Source organism: Aulonocara sp. 'chitande type north' Nkhata Bay, linkage group LG7 (assembly GCF_057382095.1).
Source record: "Aulonocara sp. 'chitande type north' Nkhata Bay isolate Kocher_YH1m ecotype deep benthic linkage group LG7, A_spYH_male_GT1.1, whole genome shotgun sequence".
Lineage (NCBI taxonomy): Eukaryota > Metazoa > Chordata > Actinopteri > Cichliformes > Cichlidae > Aulonocara > Aulonocara sp. 'chitande type north' Nkhata Bay.
Genome location: NC_141350.1, coordinates 26,269,100 through 26,286,820, shown reverse-complemented (window position 1 = coordinate 26,286,820; position 17,721 = coordinate 26,269,100). Strand labels below are relative to the sequence as shown.

General features: G+C 44.2%; 1 protein-coding gene across 5 annotated transcripts in view; it reads right to left on the bottom strand.

Annotated features, from left to right (window-relative positions):
• LOC147325242 (uncharacterized) overlaps positions 1 to 17,337 on the bottom strand; it is a 60,477-nt gene extending 43,140 nt beyond the window's left edge. For 2 of the 5 annotated variants that reach the window (XM_086299659.1, XM_086299661.1), the window contains exons 1-4: positions 17,073 to 17,336; positions 1,897 to 1,940; positions 1,338 to 1,479; positions 692 to 789 (exon numbers count right to left, since the gene is read on the bottom strand). In XM_086299659.1, coding sequence (XP_086155785.1) covers positions 692 to 789; positions 1,338 to 1,479; positions 1,897 to 1,929 — 273 coding nt within the window. In that variant the 5' untranslated portion in view covers positions 1,930 to 1,940; positions 17,073 to 17,336. Of the gene's footprint in view, positions 1 to 691; positions 790 to 1,337; positions 1,480 to 1,896; positions 1,941 to 11,916; positions 12,119 to 17,072 lie in introns of all 5 variants that reach the window. The other 3 variants (XM_086299660.1, XM_086299662.1, XM_086299663.1) reach the window with 3 other exon arrangements.
• Between the last annotated feature and the right edge of the window lie 384 nt (positions 17,338 to 17,721).

The following is a 17,721-nucleotide window of genomic DNA, read 5'->3' as shown; positions in this document are numbered from 1 at the left end:
TATTTCTGTATAGTTTTCATATTTATATCCTGTTCATAGCCTGTACAAAGCTTGTACACCCACTACAGCCTGTACATACTTATAGTTATAGCATATTCATAACATACGGTACCTTCATATCGTGTACATTGTAACATACCCATAATAGACCCATATTTTGTACCCTCATACCTATAACAGACCCATTTCTGTAATATATCTATATTACTGCTAATATATATTTTGTAATATATCTATATTACTGCTAATATATATTTTGTAATATATCTATATTATGGCTAAAGTTAACTTTCTGGATGGATGCAAACTCTGCTCTGTCTCAGTCTCAGTGCACACAGTCTGAGAACTGAGTTGTTAATAATGTCCCTTGATGGAGGTTTCAGTCAGGTATACTTGTAGTTGTGGGTGGCAGTCATTAATAAGTAATAATCATATTAGAAATAAAACTGGCTCATGTGTACGTCAGGATTGTAAACAGGCCTGCCGCCTCACAGTGCTGACTGCTTTCTTCAACATATGAAGACGTCTGCCGCTCTCTGTTGTCAGGCACGTACAATCCAAACTTTAACACTCTTGTGCTCATATTGGAAGTGATCAGTTGCTGCAATAGTCTCACATCATTTCCATCCATCCCACCAGTCACATGACATCATGACAGGGCTGAACCAAAGGAGCTCTTTAATGCTGTTACCTGTATAAAGGAGAAGGTCTGCTGCGAGTGTGTGTCCACTGATCCATCAGGGTGAGCCAAACACAGTGTCACCAAGACCTGTTCACACACATTATGGCCTACACACACACACACACACACACACACACACACACACACACACACACACACACACAGTCAGTTTCTGGCAGGTGATCTACATGCAGAGAACCTGATACGTGATGTGTGCTAATGTGTGATCTATGGGTGGAGTTGTCAGCAGCACATCAACAAAACCATCAAAATTATCACTCACTCACCAACAAGTTATCTACCTCAGTTCATCCATAAGACAATTAAAGAGTAAACAAATTCACTAAAGCATGAAGTATGAAGAACTGAGTACAGGAGTCTGCACTGTGAGTCTGTACAGATAGTCCCAGGCTCCAGATCCCAACCTAACGGAGCTCAAGTCTGGATTAGTGGAACCAACACAGGACTGCTTCAGTGGACGGTGAAAGCAGGAGGGCTGTGTAGCAGCTCCACTCATGTGAACACACATACTTTCATCCACCTGCAAAACTTCTGCACTCTCTGTTCTGGTATTTCAAAAATCCACTCAACCAGCCGCGCGAGTGTGAGTGTGTGCATGTGCATGCATGTGTACACGTGTGTTTGTGTGTTATACCTGGACACATGGCCTGCAGTGTGACATGACTCACTCGCAGTGTACTGCTCACGTGCCTTTGTGTAGACCCAGAGAAAATCAGGTAAAAGTCTGCTTCCTTCTCTTCGTCCTCATCAAGCTGCACTGTCAGCACACAGTCTCCCTGACAGAAAACAGTGTCACAAACATGGCATCGGCGATTGACTGCAGCAATGCTCACAGATTGCTGAGAGTCAGCAAACACTACCTCACATCAGCTACTCTATCACAGATGATAGATGGAAAAACAGACCTATAAGTTTGGAAAACGCCTGTATGGCTGAAGCTAGATGATGTTTTCAAATGGTATGGCCCCTGTGCTTCACAAAAGGACCCTCACTCGAAACAGAAATGATGGCATGTGACAGATCTGGGTCTGTGCCATCTGCTGACTGTTTGGTAGTGAAGTGTGTTAGCATATTTGCTAATCGGCTGGCTAGCTGGTGTTTAAAGTGCATTTGCCACACCAGGCAAGTTTAATAAGACATTCTAGCTCCTTTACAGCTCATTATGATGCCTTATAAAAACAACAGATACTTACATAAAGCAGAGCTTCCCGTGGATTCAGTTTCATGGTGTCAGACACTAGAAGAAGAGGCAAAGCAGAGAGATGTAACATTCACAGTGCCAGAGGAAATACACCAGGAAGTATACCAGATCTGCAACATGAAAGGTCTGAAACAGCTGAAGTGAAAAACAGTTATCTTCTCATGAAAATGACATGCTAGGATGTGTTCGCTGACAAACTGTATTTTCATCATCGTCCACACATTACATACATGCTTGATGAAGCTGTGTGCAAAGACTGTAACATCTTGCCACCCTCTTACACACTGCTGCAGTTTTTTCAGGGATGTGCCAACTGAAACTCTGAACCAACACAGCACATAAAGGTACTTGCATTTAGTTTTTTTATATTCAGAGGCCAAGATCAAGGCAACACAGAGGAAAGTTGCTATATGCTGCATGCCAGTGAACAAGACATCTACTCACTGATCCACACCATGAGGATCATAACATTGGAATGTCATTCAGACTGGAGAAATGTATCTGTAGCAAAGGGAGGGAAGGTAATCAGACTGTACTACCAGAAGGCAAAACCGCAGACATTGAGACAATCCAGCACGTAACAGCAGGGTGCAAGATGCCAGGAGGGCAGGGCATACATGGAATGCCATAACCAAGGCCGGTAGTGTATACAGAAACATCCGTGCCGAGTAAGGCCTGGAAGTCAAAATGGGTGGTTGGGAATGACCGAACTAAGATTCTGTGAGACTTCCAGTTACAAACAGACAAACTGGTGATGGTTTACATTTTAGTCTAATCTAAACAAAGTTTAACACACACTGACACACTTCCACGTCCTTTCCTTCAAGTAACCATGCTGTATGTTCTGTAATAGTGAGATGTTTGCTCAGCCTAACCTGATAAGAGGGTTATGTTCGTTTTTCCAGACGCAAACATTAAATAAGCAGTGGATTCCTAGGAAGTGGAGCATGTGCGATATGTTCTTTCTGTGTGTGCGGAAAAAATATTTTTCTACTTCAGCGTATTATCTTATCTGTTTGAAAAGAAAAACACTTCTTAGCTGTGAATGTTTTGTCTTTGGTTTTTAATATGAGATTTTAGAGTGCTTCATACGCTTCACTATTAGCAGTAGCTGAATTGCTAGAATGAGCAGCAGTTTGAATGTCAGACTACAGGAGTGGCACTGTGACGGCAGCACCATAGTCTGGCACAGTCTGTCACTGTGCAGCAGCTGTGGAGACGTGCAGGTGGACAGAGTGTCGCTCAGCACATGGCAAGAACTTGTTGCAGCTTTAACTTGACAATGTAGCAGTCTGCATGACTCACTTACTGTTCAAACCACACTTATTACTGACAAGTGACAGAGACACAAAGCTGCATTCAGCTCTCGTACATGCACTGATTTGGTCAGCCCTTTCACAGACAGGAAGCAGGAAGTCAGAACGAAACAGGGGAATCCTTACACACCCAAAGGACAAGACTATTTCTCTCAGACACACAAACTCACAGACACACAGTCTTTGTATAACAGAGCTTTTTAGAGCCTCTCATTCATGAACTGGTGGGAGGTTTTATCATTACGTCAGGTACTTAACCAAGCTGTAAAGAATCCTGCTGACTGCTCTGTAGCCAAGACAGAAATCTGACATTTTGTCTGTTTAGCAAGGAGTCTTTTTCTCATTGGCTGGCCACAAACGCCAAGCTCTGTTTAACTCTGTCTTTGTCCAACGTCTGAGAGTTGCAGTGAAGCTGTAACATAAAGGAGGACATCAGCAACGCACACTCGCAGCTCTGCTGCATTTTTACATTCGATATTCAGTCTTGCTTGCAGCGATTAATGAGCTCTCACATTCCTGAGCTGAAGAGTTCTGCCCTGAGGCTGATTCATGCTTTCCACTCATGCCACTAGACTCTGGTACCTTAGTGGCAGAGTTCTCCTTTGCTGAACATGAACATCTTTAAAGTCACTTTTAAACTGTTACTCAAGAAATAAATGACAGCTGTCTGTGCTTTCTATATAAAAACAGCGAGTATTTCTTTAGCATGACAATTTGTGTGTCAATTAGAGACTTCATCCAGGTTAGTGGGTAAAGAGGCTCGCTCAGTAGAGACTTCTAAGTGGCTAAACCGGATCTTCTTGTCTTTCTGCCTGCAAAGATAATCCTCACCCTCCCATGGATGGATGTATGCATCGTGTGAATGTGTGTATAAATCTGTGTGTGCCTGCTCACACCCCCCATCCCACAGCAGGGGCTCATTAGACATCAATCTGTTCACTGATTCTGCTCTGCAGCTGTCCAAGTACAGACTATCAGCTTTAATTCAAAGGGTTTAACAAAGAACCGAATCAACTCTTTAGGAATTATGGCCATTTTTACAGTCTCCCACTTCCAGAGGCTCAAAAGTAACTGAGCAGTTGATGACAAACTGATTCATGACCCATAAAAGATCTGGAGTCAGTTCTAAGTGTTGAACTTGCATTTGCCATCTGTTCACTGAAACTCGCAGAATGATGGAGAGGAAATGTATGAAGAAAGAAGATTATGATCTAAAGCATCCACATGATCTGTCAGCATGGTGGAGGGAGCATTATGGTATGGGCATGTACGGCTGCCAGTGGAAGCGGGTCACTGGTGTTTGTTGATGATGCGACTCCTGATAGAAGCAGCAGGATGAATTGTGAAGTGTACAGGGCAGCACTCTGCTCACATTTAGACTAATGCTGCAACACTGAGCAGAAAGAGGTTCACAGTTATCACCACAGATGATAACGATCCAAAACAAACTGCAAAAGCAACCCAAGAGAGACTATAATATATCATTTAAAGAAAAAAAGGGTAGACAAATCAGGTAATCTGTGTGTTCTCTGGTTTCTAGTAAAGCTGACCACATTTAAAAATCTGCACATTTCTGGATTTCATAAAGTCTCTTTGGTCGGGTAGAATGACACAGAGAACTTTTTCCCTTTTGGTGGCTCGGGCTTTAGTAACTATTATTTTGTCTGTGTCTATTAATAAGTGTGGACATTAACTTTAATAGAAAAGTCATAATGTCTGCGTTCATATCTCTTGGTAAATATGGAGGTCTAACACTTTTTCGGTTTGAGATTGTGTTGGGTGAGGGTCAGAGGGCAACAGTGGGCTGTAGAAGGTTAAATACACTGTGCAGGTTTAGAATTAAGAGTTAAGTGTTGTTCATTCGATTTCCTTTTTACACCTATTAGTATATTGGATCCAACTATGGACAGGTCACAGCAAAATCAGTCAAACAACAGATGAAGAAATTTACAGGCTTGTTAGATATGTGCAAGAAAAAAATGAATAAAAGGAAAAAGCATGTTAAAATGGAATACTGAAAATAGGGGAAAAGCTGCTCCTTTGCCAAATAATAGCTTACCAGTGGACTAAACCTCATGGGGAGAAGTTTTAAATCCAATATGTTCCTCCTTTGACTTCTTTGAGTTAGCACAAGACTCCCCAGATTGAAGAAGCTCTCCACAGGCACACTCGAGGGTATTGCTGTGTTTCATGGAAAGAGTCTATCCTGAAAAAGTTCGGGATCCTCAAATATTCAATAACTTCAGTGTCTGAGTGAAAGGAAGCAGTATCCTGCTCTTCAAATACAAAGAAGTCATTTTCAGTGACGCTGCAGGCCGAAGTCTGTCACTAAAGCGCTGCATCTTACTGCTCACTGTGGGACAAATGATGACAGTCAGCACTTTAGTGCTTCTCTTCTTTTACAATGTGGTTTTCGTCTTGATCGCGGACAACATAGGTTACAGTGGAGTAGACATTACACTGACAAGTATCCCATATCAGTGACATTCACATCCAAAAACTGACTGCTGTCTACTCCACTGTAGACAGCAGTCAGTTTTTGGATGTGAATGTCACTGATATGGGATACTTGTCAGTGTACTTGATTACTAAAATAACTCACAGCTGCAGTTTTATATAAATGGTTGTAATTTGTCATGGATTTTTTTAGGATTCTTCTGCTTCAGTGTTAAAAGCCTTAATAAGTCCCAACCTTAACAAATGGCAGGCTCCATACGGTCAAATTGTGTCCCCATCTAATCGTTCAGTTATAGCACATGCTGATGAGCGAGTTATCTGTTGTTACAGTGTTCTGTGACCATGGCAGACAGATTAACTATACTCTATAAATATTCTAGGCTTACAGACTGCATACAGACTGCTGCCCTGTGCTGCTGTTCGACGCCTTTGCAAGAGAAAAAAAAAAAAAAAACAGTTTCTGTGCTGTGTGCACCTCAATTCATTTCATATTTCCACGACGACCTTGGTGTCACCTACGGGATCCTATGACTGATTGGCATCTGGGGTCTGAGATGGACATAAACTGATTATCCCTGAAAAGTGCTAAGACCAACAACACTGGGATTTTCATCAGAAGACCACATTGTCTTCAAGGGTGAGAGATCCGAAGAAATTGTTATAATTTTGAAAAAAGAAAATTAGGAAATTGATTGTTTCTCTGTGTTCACACCTGGTGTAGAGTTCATTACAGGGCCGAGTAAACCCAGGGAGCTCAGCAGAACAACTTTAAATGACTTTCAAAAGGAGAAAGTAACCGAGGACCTGGTCGTCCTCGCTGTATTGACTGCTCCATCATATAATAGTGGAAAACAGTTTAGATTTATAGCCTATAGACAAAATGAAGGAAGATTCAGCATGAGGAAGCTAAATCAGCTGGAAGAGAAAGCAGATCTTAGAATACAAGAGGTAAAATGGTAAACGAACTGGTTCTTAAATAGTGGTTTTCTACTCTAGCTGAGCATTCAAAGCTCTTTATACAACAAGCCTCTTAAACACACTTAAAGCCATTCAAACAAGCACTTTTCCCCCTATGCTTAAGTACTTTCATTCTAATACTCAAACTCCAATGGAGCACAAGTTGAGGTTAGTATCTTGCCCAAGGTTATTTGGCATGCACACTGGAGCAGGCAGGGATTGAACCACCAACCTTCTAATTAGTAGATGAGCAGTGCCCTACAGTACGAAGCTCGTTCAACATATCCAGGGTATCTGTCATGGTCCCCGTGCCTGCTCGGCTGGCCCTGTGTGGCTACATGTTATGTTTTGTCTTTTCTCTCTCTCCTCTCTCTCTGCTCGCTGCCTGGGCGGAGCTCATTGTGAGCTCCCGGCCTCCACCACCTGTAGGCAATCACCTGTGGCTCCTCACCTTGTTTGCTCCCGCTACTTAAGGCAGTGACTGAGAGCACCTCGCCGCTGGACTATTGAGTAACGCTCGTCAGTGCTACTTTAGCCTCAGCCAGTTTTGAGCGCTGTCCGTGAAAGTTCCGTGCTAACTCTTGTTCTCTGTATGCAGATTTCTCGTGTTTGGTTTGGAGACTCTGGACGCTTTTCCCGACCCCGCTCTGCACCCCCTGGGAACCCTGGCCCCCTTCTCCTTCACCTGTATATAGTGCACCTGGAGTGTGTAAATAAACCTGTTTTTCTGAGATTTCAGTCTGCGCCGAGTCCTCCCTGCTCCTCCGTGACAGTATCTTTCACTTATCTTAACACTGGCGATCAGGCTAAACGGTCATACAAAGCTGGTTATCAAATCGCTAAGCTAACCCAGGGTTAACTACTACCTACTACAGCAATGTTATCAAATGGCGACAAAAAATATCAAAAGGTTATAAAAATATACCAGTAAAATGCACAACTTCGGAGAAGTGAATGAAGCTTCGGAGCAGCTTAAGTCACCACTGTGATTTACTCCAGTAAGAAGTCAACCACCTTTGTAGTACAAAAAACCCAGGGTTAACCCTAAAACTCCAGCAAAGAAATAAAATTATTTTACTGAAAATCCCAAACCCCCTGGAAGCATTAAATGTGTGAAAGTATGAGTGAGAATGCAGGGACAGAAAGGAAGCTAAAAAAGGATAAGGGTAAAACAGATAACTCGTCTCTAGAGTTATCTTGATTGCATCCTTTCTTAGAAGTGTCATGGACTGCTATGTTCAAGGCAGAAATAGGACTCCAATGCAAACTGAGGGTTTAAATACACAAGAGGACATTAGGAAGGAGTGGAGACACCAGAGGAACAACACAGAGCTAAACTAAATCTAACTAATGAGATAAGGAGATGAAAATCTCAACACAACACACTTGACACAAGCAACTATCTGTGGTGAAGTGTGGTTTGTGGTTCAGCTGCAGGGGAGAGATGAAGCAGTGGGTTCAGGGTGTGGTGTCAGGGAGGCTGACCAGAACAGCTGATTTCCATTATCTTATCATGCCTCCCCTATATAGGTTGGATACCGAGAGCTGATGGGAGAGGTGTGTATGGTGTTGGATTGAACGGAAGTATGGCAGCTGGAAAGCTGTACGAGAAGACTGAGCAAAAATCCAATGTAAATAAACATACACGTACCGTGTAAAGTTGTGTGCGTCGGGTCCTTTGTCACACTTTTAAAATAAAACAGGAAGTAACTAACACTAAGACCAGGACTAAGACATACAAACTTGACGGAGCAAAACCTGACGTAACGATCCTCTTTTCTACCAAGACTAGCGACTGGAACATGGCATGTCACCTCTCTGGGTAGGAATGAGCCTCAGCTAGTGCATTAGGTTTAGAGGTACCGGGTAGATATAGTCAGGCTCACCTCAGTGCACAGTTTGGGCTCTGAAACCAGTCTCCCGGAGAAGAGCTGGACTCTGGTTCAGTTTGGAGTTGCCCTTGGTGAGAGGCAGCAGGCTGGGGCTCCGTTAGTCAAACTCGGATACAGAAGGAACAATGCGGTTTTCCGCCCGGTCGCAGAACACTTGAACAGCTCTTTACTCTCTCAAGGATACTTGAGGGTGCATGGGAGTTTGCCCAACCAGTATACATGTGTTTTGTGGACTTGGAGAACTCGATCCTTAAACAACCACTGCAAGAGCTTGGTCTGCATAACTGGCAATAAGTCGGACTCATTCCCTGTTTGTGTTGGACTCCACCAGGGCAGCCCTTTGTCACCAATTCTGTTCGCAATTTGACCATCGTGCTAAAGCAAGAGCTGAGCGTAAAAGCAAAACTGTCGATTTACCGGCTGATCTATGTCCCTACCCTCACCTATGGTCACGAGCTTTGGGTAGTGGTCAAAAGAACAAGATCGCAGATACAAGCGGCGGAAATTAGCTTTCTCCAAAGGGTAGCTGGCTTCTCCCTTAGAGATTGGGTGGGCCCTCCAGGAGGGGCTCAGAGTAGAGCTGCTACTCCTCCACATCAAAAGGAGCCAGTTGAGGTGGTTTGGGCATCTGATAAGGATGCCTCCTGGGCACCTCCTGAGTGAGGTGTTCCGGGCATGTCCCACCGGGAGGAGGCCCCGGTGCAAACCCGGGACACACTGGAGAAATTATATCTCTCGCCTGGCCTGGGAATGCCTCGGTGTTCCCCTTGGACAAGCTGTACGAGGTGGCAGGGGAGGTCTGTGCTTCTCTGCTTAGCCTGCTGCCTCTGCGACCCAGCCCAGGCTAAGGGGCAGAAAATGGATGGATGGATGGATGGATGGCATGACCTTAAAAAGGCGGTTCATGGTCGAAAACCCTCCAAGGTGGCTGAATAACAACAATTCTGCAAAGATGGGTGGGCCAAAATTCCTCTTAATTACTGGAATTATTACTGCTAGTTTCACTGCTAGTTTTAAGCATTCCAACGTACATTATGTAAACTGCAGAAAACATACACACACTGCCATTGTATGTCAAACACATATAAAGACTGAAAAAGCATGCACGCGCACACGCACGCACACACACACACACTTGGCTCTTGCGACAGAAACAGAGAGAAGGACATGTTTCCACAACTTGTTGTAATTATGTGTTTTAAGACTGAATGCTGACTCCGGCTGTTCTTTCCAAAAATTTATGGTGAGAGCCTACCTCAGCTGGTGGTAAGCTATGTCTGGTATGGCAGGAATGACAGAGTAGCAGAGAGAGAGTGGAAGGAAGAAGTGAGGGGTGCTGTGCTTCACTCCGTCACAGACTTCCTCTGACTGCACAGTGGAGCTGCAAAAGGCTGGGCTCTTATCACAACACACCAGCTCAGCCACAGCCAATCAGCTGCTGCTTCTGGCAAAGCTCAGCCAGCTTTTAACCCACATTTTACAGGCTTTCACCTTGAATAAAATACCAAGGCCCAGATTCTAAGGACCAGAGGTAACAGCAGAGAATGAAAACGAACAGAACACTTTGAGAATTTGGTGTAGAAGATTAATGAAAATCTATTAATTCATTATTAAACTGTATTTGCTGATATCACAACTGCGAGACACACTGCACTTTTGTGCTGTTTTGATTTATCACACATCTCTCAGTAACCTGGTGTGTTTGGAGCAATCAGTGAGGCCAGACTGAAGACATGAGTCGCTAGGTCTATTCATTTCAGGCAGCTGCTGCAGGTAGTGTGGGGTGGTTGTGGTTGTGGTTGTGTTGTGGTGTGGTTGTGTTGTGTTGTGGTGGTGGCAGACTTTGGCCCTTTAGTACCAACTGAGATGTGTTTCAATCCCACAGCCTACCTGAGTATTGCTGCTGATCACGTGCATCCCAATGTATAGTTCCAGCAGAATAATGTGCTACATCTCAAAGCTCAGATCACCTCAAAGAGATATTTGCTGCGCTCAAACAGCCTCCACATTTACCAGATCTCAATCCAACAGAGCACCTTTGGGATGTGGTGAAACTGTTACAAATCTGGAGCAACTGTGTGATGGAATCATTTCAACATTGACCAAAACTCCATCGGAATGTTTCCAGTACACTGTTAGATGAGCCGGTCTAGCTACTGAGCTGCAATGGTGGTGAATCCTCTTACTCACACGCCCCAGTGACTCACTGGTGCACATTTTAGTAAACAGTTTAGTAAACTAAGCCTTGGCCCACATGAAGAGGTGGGCCTAGCATATTTCAGTTGTACACTTGTAGTGTGACCGCTGTCACAACCCAGCACAGATGTCACTTCCTCAGTTACAGCTAACTCTGGAAAAGTAATTTTGTTTAAGTAATGAAATATCTGAGAGAAGAGTGTCACCACTTTTCTAACCACAAAAATGCATAAAGTTATTAAAAATGAATCATTCAATGACAAATTAAGCAGCTAATAGATCTGTTCACTGGAACTCACAACACGAGGTCCATAAAGGGTTGATGTCAGTGCAGAAAGACCAAAAACAACTTACGAGTGACCAACAATCTGTTACATTCTTAAAAAGAAGCAACGCTCCGGGTGGCTCAGGAAAACCAACAGGCCTGGAAGTCAACAAAAACAACTAAAGTTCACGACTGCAGAATTATTTCCTGGGGAAGAAAAGCCCTTACAACATCTAACAAGAGAACTCCTGAGTGAATAAGTGTACAAGAGACGGTTTACAACAAGGTACAAGCCACTGGTTAGACTCACGAACAGGAAGGCCACCTCAGTGCTAGGAAAAAAAAATCAGTGGACAGATGACAGCCAGATTAACTTGTACCAGAATGATGTAAGAGAAAAGCATTGACCAGCTCATTATCTGTCATCATCTGTCAAACGTGGTGCAGGAAACCTTATGTTTCCCTGTTGTCATCATGTATGCCTGCCAGTGGAAGCGGGTCACTGGAGTTTACTGATGATGTGACTGCTGACAGAAGGATTAATTATGAAGTGAACTGTCACCAGAACAACTTACAAAGCTTTTGGTACCAAAACTTTGAAAATGCAACAGTACTTGTTTATTACAGGTTAAAGTTGATGTCAGCAACACATGTCTACAAGTGTTCCAGTCCATCGTTACACTCATTTAGTGGCCAGCCTGCCAGGACACGTCAAGATATTGTTTCTGAGTGTGATGTTACAACAAGGAGAAATATCAGTTTCATCACTTGTCAACGTGTCTGTCTGTGGATCTCTCAACAACCAACCTTATTTAATCATTTTACCACGTACGGCAACAATATAGGAAATGTCAAGGCTATACTCACTGCAATTGTGCATGTCCTACGAGTCACTGTGCTTTCAACAGCATACTATATATGAAGCTTACCATGCCTGCTTCAAAGCAGCCGCGTGGACATGTTCTGTGCCTGCTGGGGTTTCCTCCGGGTGCCTCGTCACACATTCCAAAGACAAACTGGTGATTCTTTACTGGCCACAGGCCAATATGTGAGTATGTCCACAGCTCATCTCAGGGCTGTTGACCTGTCTAAGGTATAGTCCACCCTGTCTCTCAACCTCAGGGTGGGTTGCTGCATAGGAAATTTGATGGATGGTGAAGAGGGGAATATTATGCAATCTTTATATTTTGTTCATCATTCATTCATACTTGTGAACACAAGTCCAGACAGACACAGGAGAACTGGTTAATATATGAACTGACATAGTGCTTTTCTACTCTGAGCACTTTACTAGAAGCCTCATCCCCTCAGTCACACACATCCATACAAGAACTTTTGTTTAACATTCACACACGCACTCACACTGTAGTGGATGCATTAGGGGCAAATCAGGGTTCAGTATCTTGGCATGGATGGATGCTCCTTTTAAATACTAATAATATATACTCAGTTAAAAGACACTGGAGAGGTCTAAGCTTAACTACTCTTGTTCTTTGCTAATTATAAATTGGAACTACTCAGCAGCTATTTTTAACCGTGTGTATATGCCAGAATATTTTAGAATGACGTACAACATCACATTAGGCAGAGAACTGGACAAATAATTCAGTTTAAAGAGAAGGACGTTACAGCGTGTTTAGCAGATGAGGACATAAAATAAAAAGCACAGACTTTATGACTGTCTGTCAGCAAAGAGCACAAACATGGATGAGAGGTCCGGCTCTGGGACTCCAACTCTTTGACACCATCCACCTGTCAAAGAGGCCACGCCCACTTAATCATGCAGATTTTAAGCCCCTATAACTCCAGGAATTACTAATGTCAGTGTCACAGGTGCCGAGAATATATAGAAAGAATCGCACACAGACCGTGCTGTGAACATGTGTGCAGACTGTGGTTTTGGGCTCTAACTGACTGTTTCAGTGTCTGGAGCTTTAAATCAACCTGGGACTGCTGCTGCTTCCGCCCTCAGGAACAATGACAGAACGACAGAGAGACGCAGCCAATGGCAGCAGAGTTTTACTACTGCAGACAGCGCTGTGAAAAACTATCGGCCCCTTCCCGATTTCTTAGTTATTTGCATATTTGTCACACTTCCATGTTTCAAATCATCAAACCAATTTCCATATTAGTCAACTATAACCTGAGTAAACACCAAATGCATTTATTAAATGATTATTCATCAATTTAAAAGCTATCCTGGCCATGTGTGAAAAAGTAATTCCCTAACCCTGATCACTGACAGAGGACTGTGCTCGAGTGTTTGTGGTAACTGGCAGTGACTAACAAAGTGACTGCTGGGTGCATCTCTGGGACTATTGTGACCTACTTTTGTGGAAGTGGACTTCTGGGAGGCGCTCTTGCTGCTGGGGAAGAATGGCAGCAGTAAGATGTTCACAGCTCAAACTTTACACGCTGAGGTTTATGCAAATCTCACAATATGTGAAAATACAAGTGATTTAAAAAATCATCCTTGTACAGTTGTTATGAATCTTTATAAGTCATGGGTTTGGATTTTGTGAAGGCTTACACACCATCCATTACGTCTCTGCTTCACTTTTTATTTTCATGTTAGCACAAACTGGCAAGTATACGTGTCTGGGCAATTCAAGTCAAACTATCCTGACCTCAGATGCAATCACACAGCTGAGCTCTGGCTGCTGTCACTTGCAGGCAATTACTGTTGCAAAGATATTTATACATGTGCCAAATTCCACAGGGGTGACACAGTGGCTTCATTAGGAGCACAGATCAGCCCGCAGAATCATCACTGAAACAACAAGGCTGCACATGGACCGACTTTTCTCCTGAAACTTTGTTAGCTTTGGCAGTGTTGTGAACAGCACTAGTATGGTGACATGGCGGGCAGGAGAGTGTGCTTTCAGTGACATCGGCACTCTGATAAGACCACAGAGCAGACGCTTCTGATACCTTTGCCTTTTTCAGCAAAATGAAGCATGAGACAAAAAAGCCAAAAAGAGGATTTTAATGAGAGCTGTTCGTGTATGTGCCTACAGCTCAAAGCACCAACCTCTGTCTGTCCTGCTTCGCTATGGGAACAGTTACGATGTAGAGTGAGGGAGCTTCTTTTCAGACTGTTTGTCTCTATTACTGCTGCAGTCACAGCACAACATACAAGCGCTACGCAGGACCTCCTGAAAAAACATCAGCCGTGCTCCGACAGTGTCGAGTTCACTTTAAAGACGCCTGAGAGGAAACTGTCTGCTCGCTGTGACGTCACAGCATTTTAATAACTTTTGTGTCTGTGCATTTCCTGTGGTCACTGGCACGAATTCATTCCCAATCCTGAACTTGTTTTCTGTCACCACCAGCCTGTGCTGCATTCAGGGGGCATCTGTAGACTGTGTACAGAGAAATGAAACCTGGGTTACACTCTCTTTGGAAACAAACTGAATCAGTCAGTGGGATCAGAAAAGCACAGAAATGGGCGACGCTGTGTTAGACTGCAGTAACAGCTGGGCCTGTGTGGACTGTCTGCACACAGTCATGTACGCCGGCACCTTCTGACATCTCATACAAGCATTTTAATTTCTACTTTTTAATCCATCTGAGAGAACACCGTCACTGGCCATCAACTTGGCTTTTAAGAAATTTTAGCTGCTGCTAACCAGCTAAGGAGCCCGAGAGAAACAAGATAAAAAGTTAGAAATGAAGAACAGCCAACATATCAGGGAGTCAGCTGTTTCCATCTCATGTTTTCTTACCGGCTGACCTCAGTATCACCTAGCTGCCTCTCTGCATGGTCTGTCCTCCTGTGGTTGGATGGACTCAAACTCCACTGTCTTGGACTGCAGCTGGAACATTAGTCTGTACTCTGTTCTCTAGTTCCTGTCAGCTTCAAGGTCACACTAACGAGAAAGTAAAGCAAGCAGCGTTCATCTGCATTATGTCTCACACAATCATTTATTTAAGAAAGCACACACTGCACTGCTGTGCATCACAACACCCAGAACAAGTACGACTCAGAACAACAAACACAGCGTTCAGAAGACATGCTAGCAGAGTGAGAGAGCATGACTCAACAGTAAAGCATGCAGCACTGGTTAACCCCACATAGCACGGCTGACTGCTGTGTGACAGAGCCACAGACAGACCGGAGAAACGCAACAGTGTGTGCTTCTGCCTTTTAAAGAGCCTGTAAGATAAAGCTCGAAATAGGAGTGCTTGACAGCCACATGTTCTCAAAGATTTCTGAAACATCCACACAGCACTCCGCCTGTCTGTCAGCATGAAGGAGGCCTGCTCATTTTGCAGATTCCCCGGTTTCCACATTTGATCTGAAACAGACAGACGATCCAGCTGCTCACTAACTGTGTGTGGAAGAGCAGCTAAGACCATGATCAATACGGTCCCTCCGTTAGGCTCTAAAGCAAGAACAGAGAATGTCCAACAGGAGATGTCACTGCTTGGTTCTTCTTCTGTGGTAAACCTCTTAACCCTTATTGGCTCATCAACAGATTCCCTCATCTGCCTTTTCCTAATCATGTTTAATTTGTCTTGATGGAAAAGGTGATGAGTTGAAGGAAAAGTCAAAAGGCAGCGTGAGCCGAATGTGAATTACATAAACACAAGCTCAAACGGTATAAAAGATGGACAGCTTCTTGATCTGAGAAGTGAAGCCAACATGAAAGTGCCTTAAAGCTGGTCAGCAGGGAACAACCTGTAACTAAAGCATGACTTTTGAGCCTACACAACTCTATGTGAAAGCAGCTCTCTAATGAAATCACAGGCTCAATCACACATTTTGGGTCCAAACAAATAACATATTAAATTCACTTTGTAAACTTTTGGTCATCTCAGAAGTCAGAAGTGACACATAAGGTGACAGACGAGCTCACGCAGGAGGCTCTGTGGATCTGTGATGTTTGCAGACGACATAGCTATTTGTAGTGAGAACAGAGAGCAGGTGGAGGAGAGCCCGGAGAGGTGGAGGTATGCTTTATATTGTAAGACAGACCCTACAATCATTGAGATCCACCTTCTAAAGCAAAGTGTACAAGAGAGGTGAAGAAGAGAGTCAAGGCAGGGTGGAGTGAGTGGTAATGAGTGTCATGATTTGTGAGAGACACACTGCAACAAGAAAAGCGACGCTGAGCTGGTTTGAACAAAGGATGCTCAATCTAGAGCTGCCAGGCAGGAGGAAACGAGCAAGAGCTCAGAGTGGATTGATGGATGCAGTGAAGGAGAACTTGCAGAGGTTGCGCTAACAAATGGAGGATGTTACATGGAGCAGGGTGAGATGCAGGCAGATGATGCGCTGTGGCGACCCTCTACCTGGAGCACTGACGCAGTGCCCCACCTTCAGTACATCAGCATGCTTCTCGGGTTAGTCCTCAAAGGAAGAGGGTGTTTTCTACCACTGTTAGAAGTGGTGATTAAATTTTTTTAATTTTCTGCCAAATGAATACACAGAAATGCACTGTCTGCAGTGCAGGAACAACTGCTTAATAAAGTGAGTATGAGCGATGGTGGTGATGATCTTTCAACCTCCGGGGTTGGAGCAGGAAAGGCTGGCATGAATGGAAGCATGCCTGTGCTGAGCAAGCAGCTCAACTGTACTGAGAGAGAAAAGCTAACAGCTGGAAAGAGAATGGCCAGATTGCAAAGCTCCCTCCCATCAGGCCTCATACACCCAGAGCATAGCTGTGTGTGTCAGTAATCAGCTCTTCAAAACCTGCATGAACTCTTTCATACCCCGTGTGACATCTGCCCAGCAGACTCCTGTTCCCTCCTCACTCCTCATATATTTTTACTGCACCTTATTTTTAAGCCTTTTACATTTTCCTAATTATTCTCTAATGGGTTTACTGAGCTCTACCGTACTGTTTTACTTTGTCGTATTATTTGTGTTTTTATAGTAAGTATTCTGTATTTTCAGAGGGCTTTTTCATACCTTACTAAGACGCTTTATGATATTTGCTTTCAGCTTCTCCAGTTTTGGAGAAGCTGAAAGCTGAACTGAAGGCTGACCGAGAACCAAACAGCGGGCACACACACACACACACACACACCAGGACAAGCGCTTTGTTTGCGGACAGCTGCTCGGCTGTGCGGCTCTGCTTACCTCGCTGCGGTGGTTTGAGGCAGAAATCAGCCTGTTGCTCCCTCACAGAGGCAGACACGGCTCACTGTGCTGAGCGGTTTCCAGGTCCATGAGGACGGAGTCTGTGCTGTAGCGTTTTCCTGAACTTCAGCTTCGAGTGAAATCACCGCGGAGACAAACAGCGCTGTGACGCACGGAACTGCTTTACTTTGAAGGGGAGCCTCTTCCTGCTGTACTCCGGGACCCTGCGCAGATTCGTGGATCAGCAATGAGCTGTGACAAGTTGTTCCAGCTCAGTTCAGTGGGCTTGTACACTGAGAATAAGCAGACTGCCCACAGGGGCACACATGCAGGGACTTGTGGCGATGAGCTCCTCAGACTGACCCCTCGTGGTACACGAACAAGAGTACACCAGAGCACACTGACCGCACAGTGTGCCTTTACCCAGCACAGTAACGTGAACACACACACAACACACGCTGTACTTAAGGATGGAAAATAAGCAGCAGAGCAAATAATATCGCATTGACTATGGCCGTCAATGTGATATTATTTGCTCTATGGCCGTCAGCTCTTTCTGGGACAGTGGCGCGGCTGCCCCTCTGTTGGTCTTCCTTGGTCTCTTGTGTTCTGAGGGCCTCTGGATGTCTGGAGCCTTGATCTCCTCCAT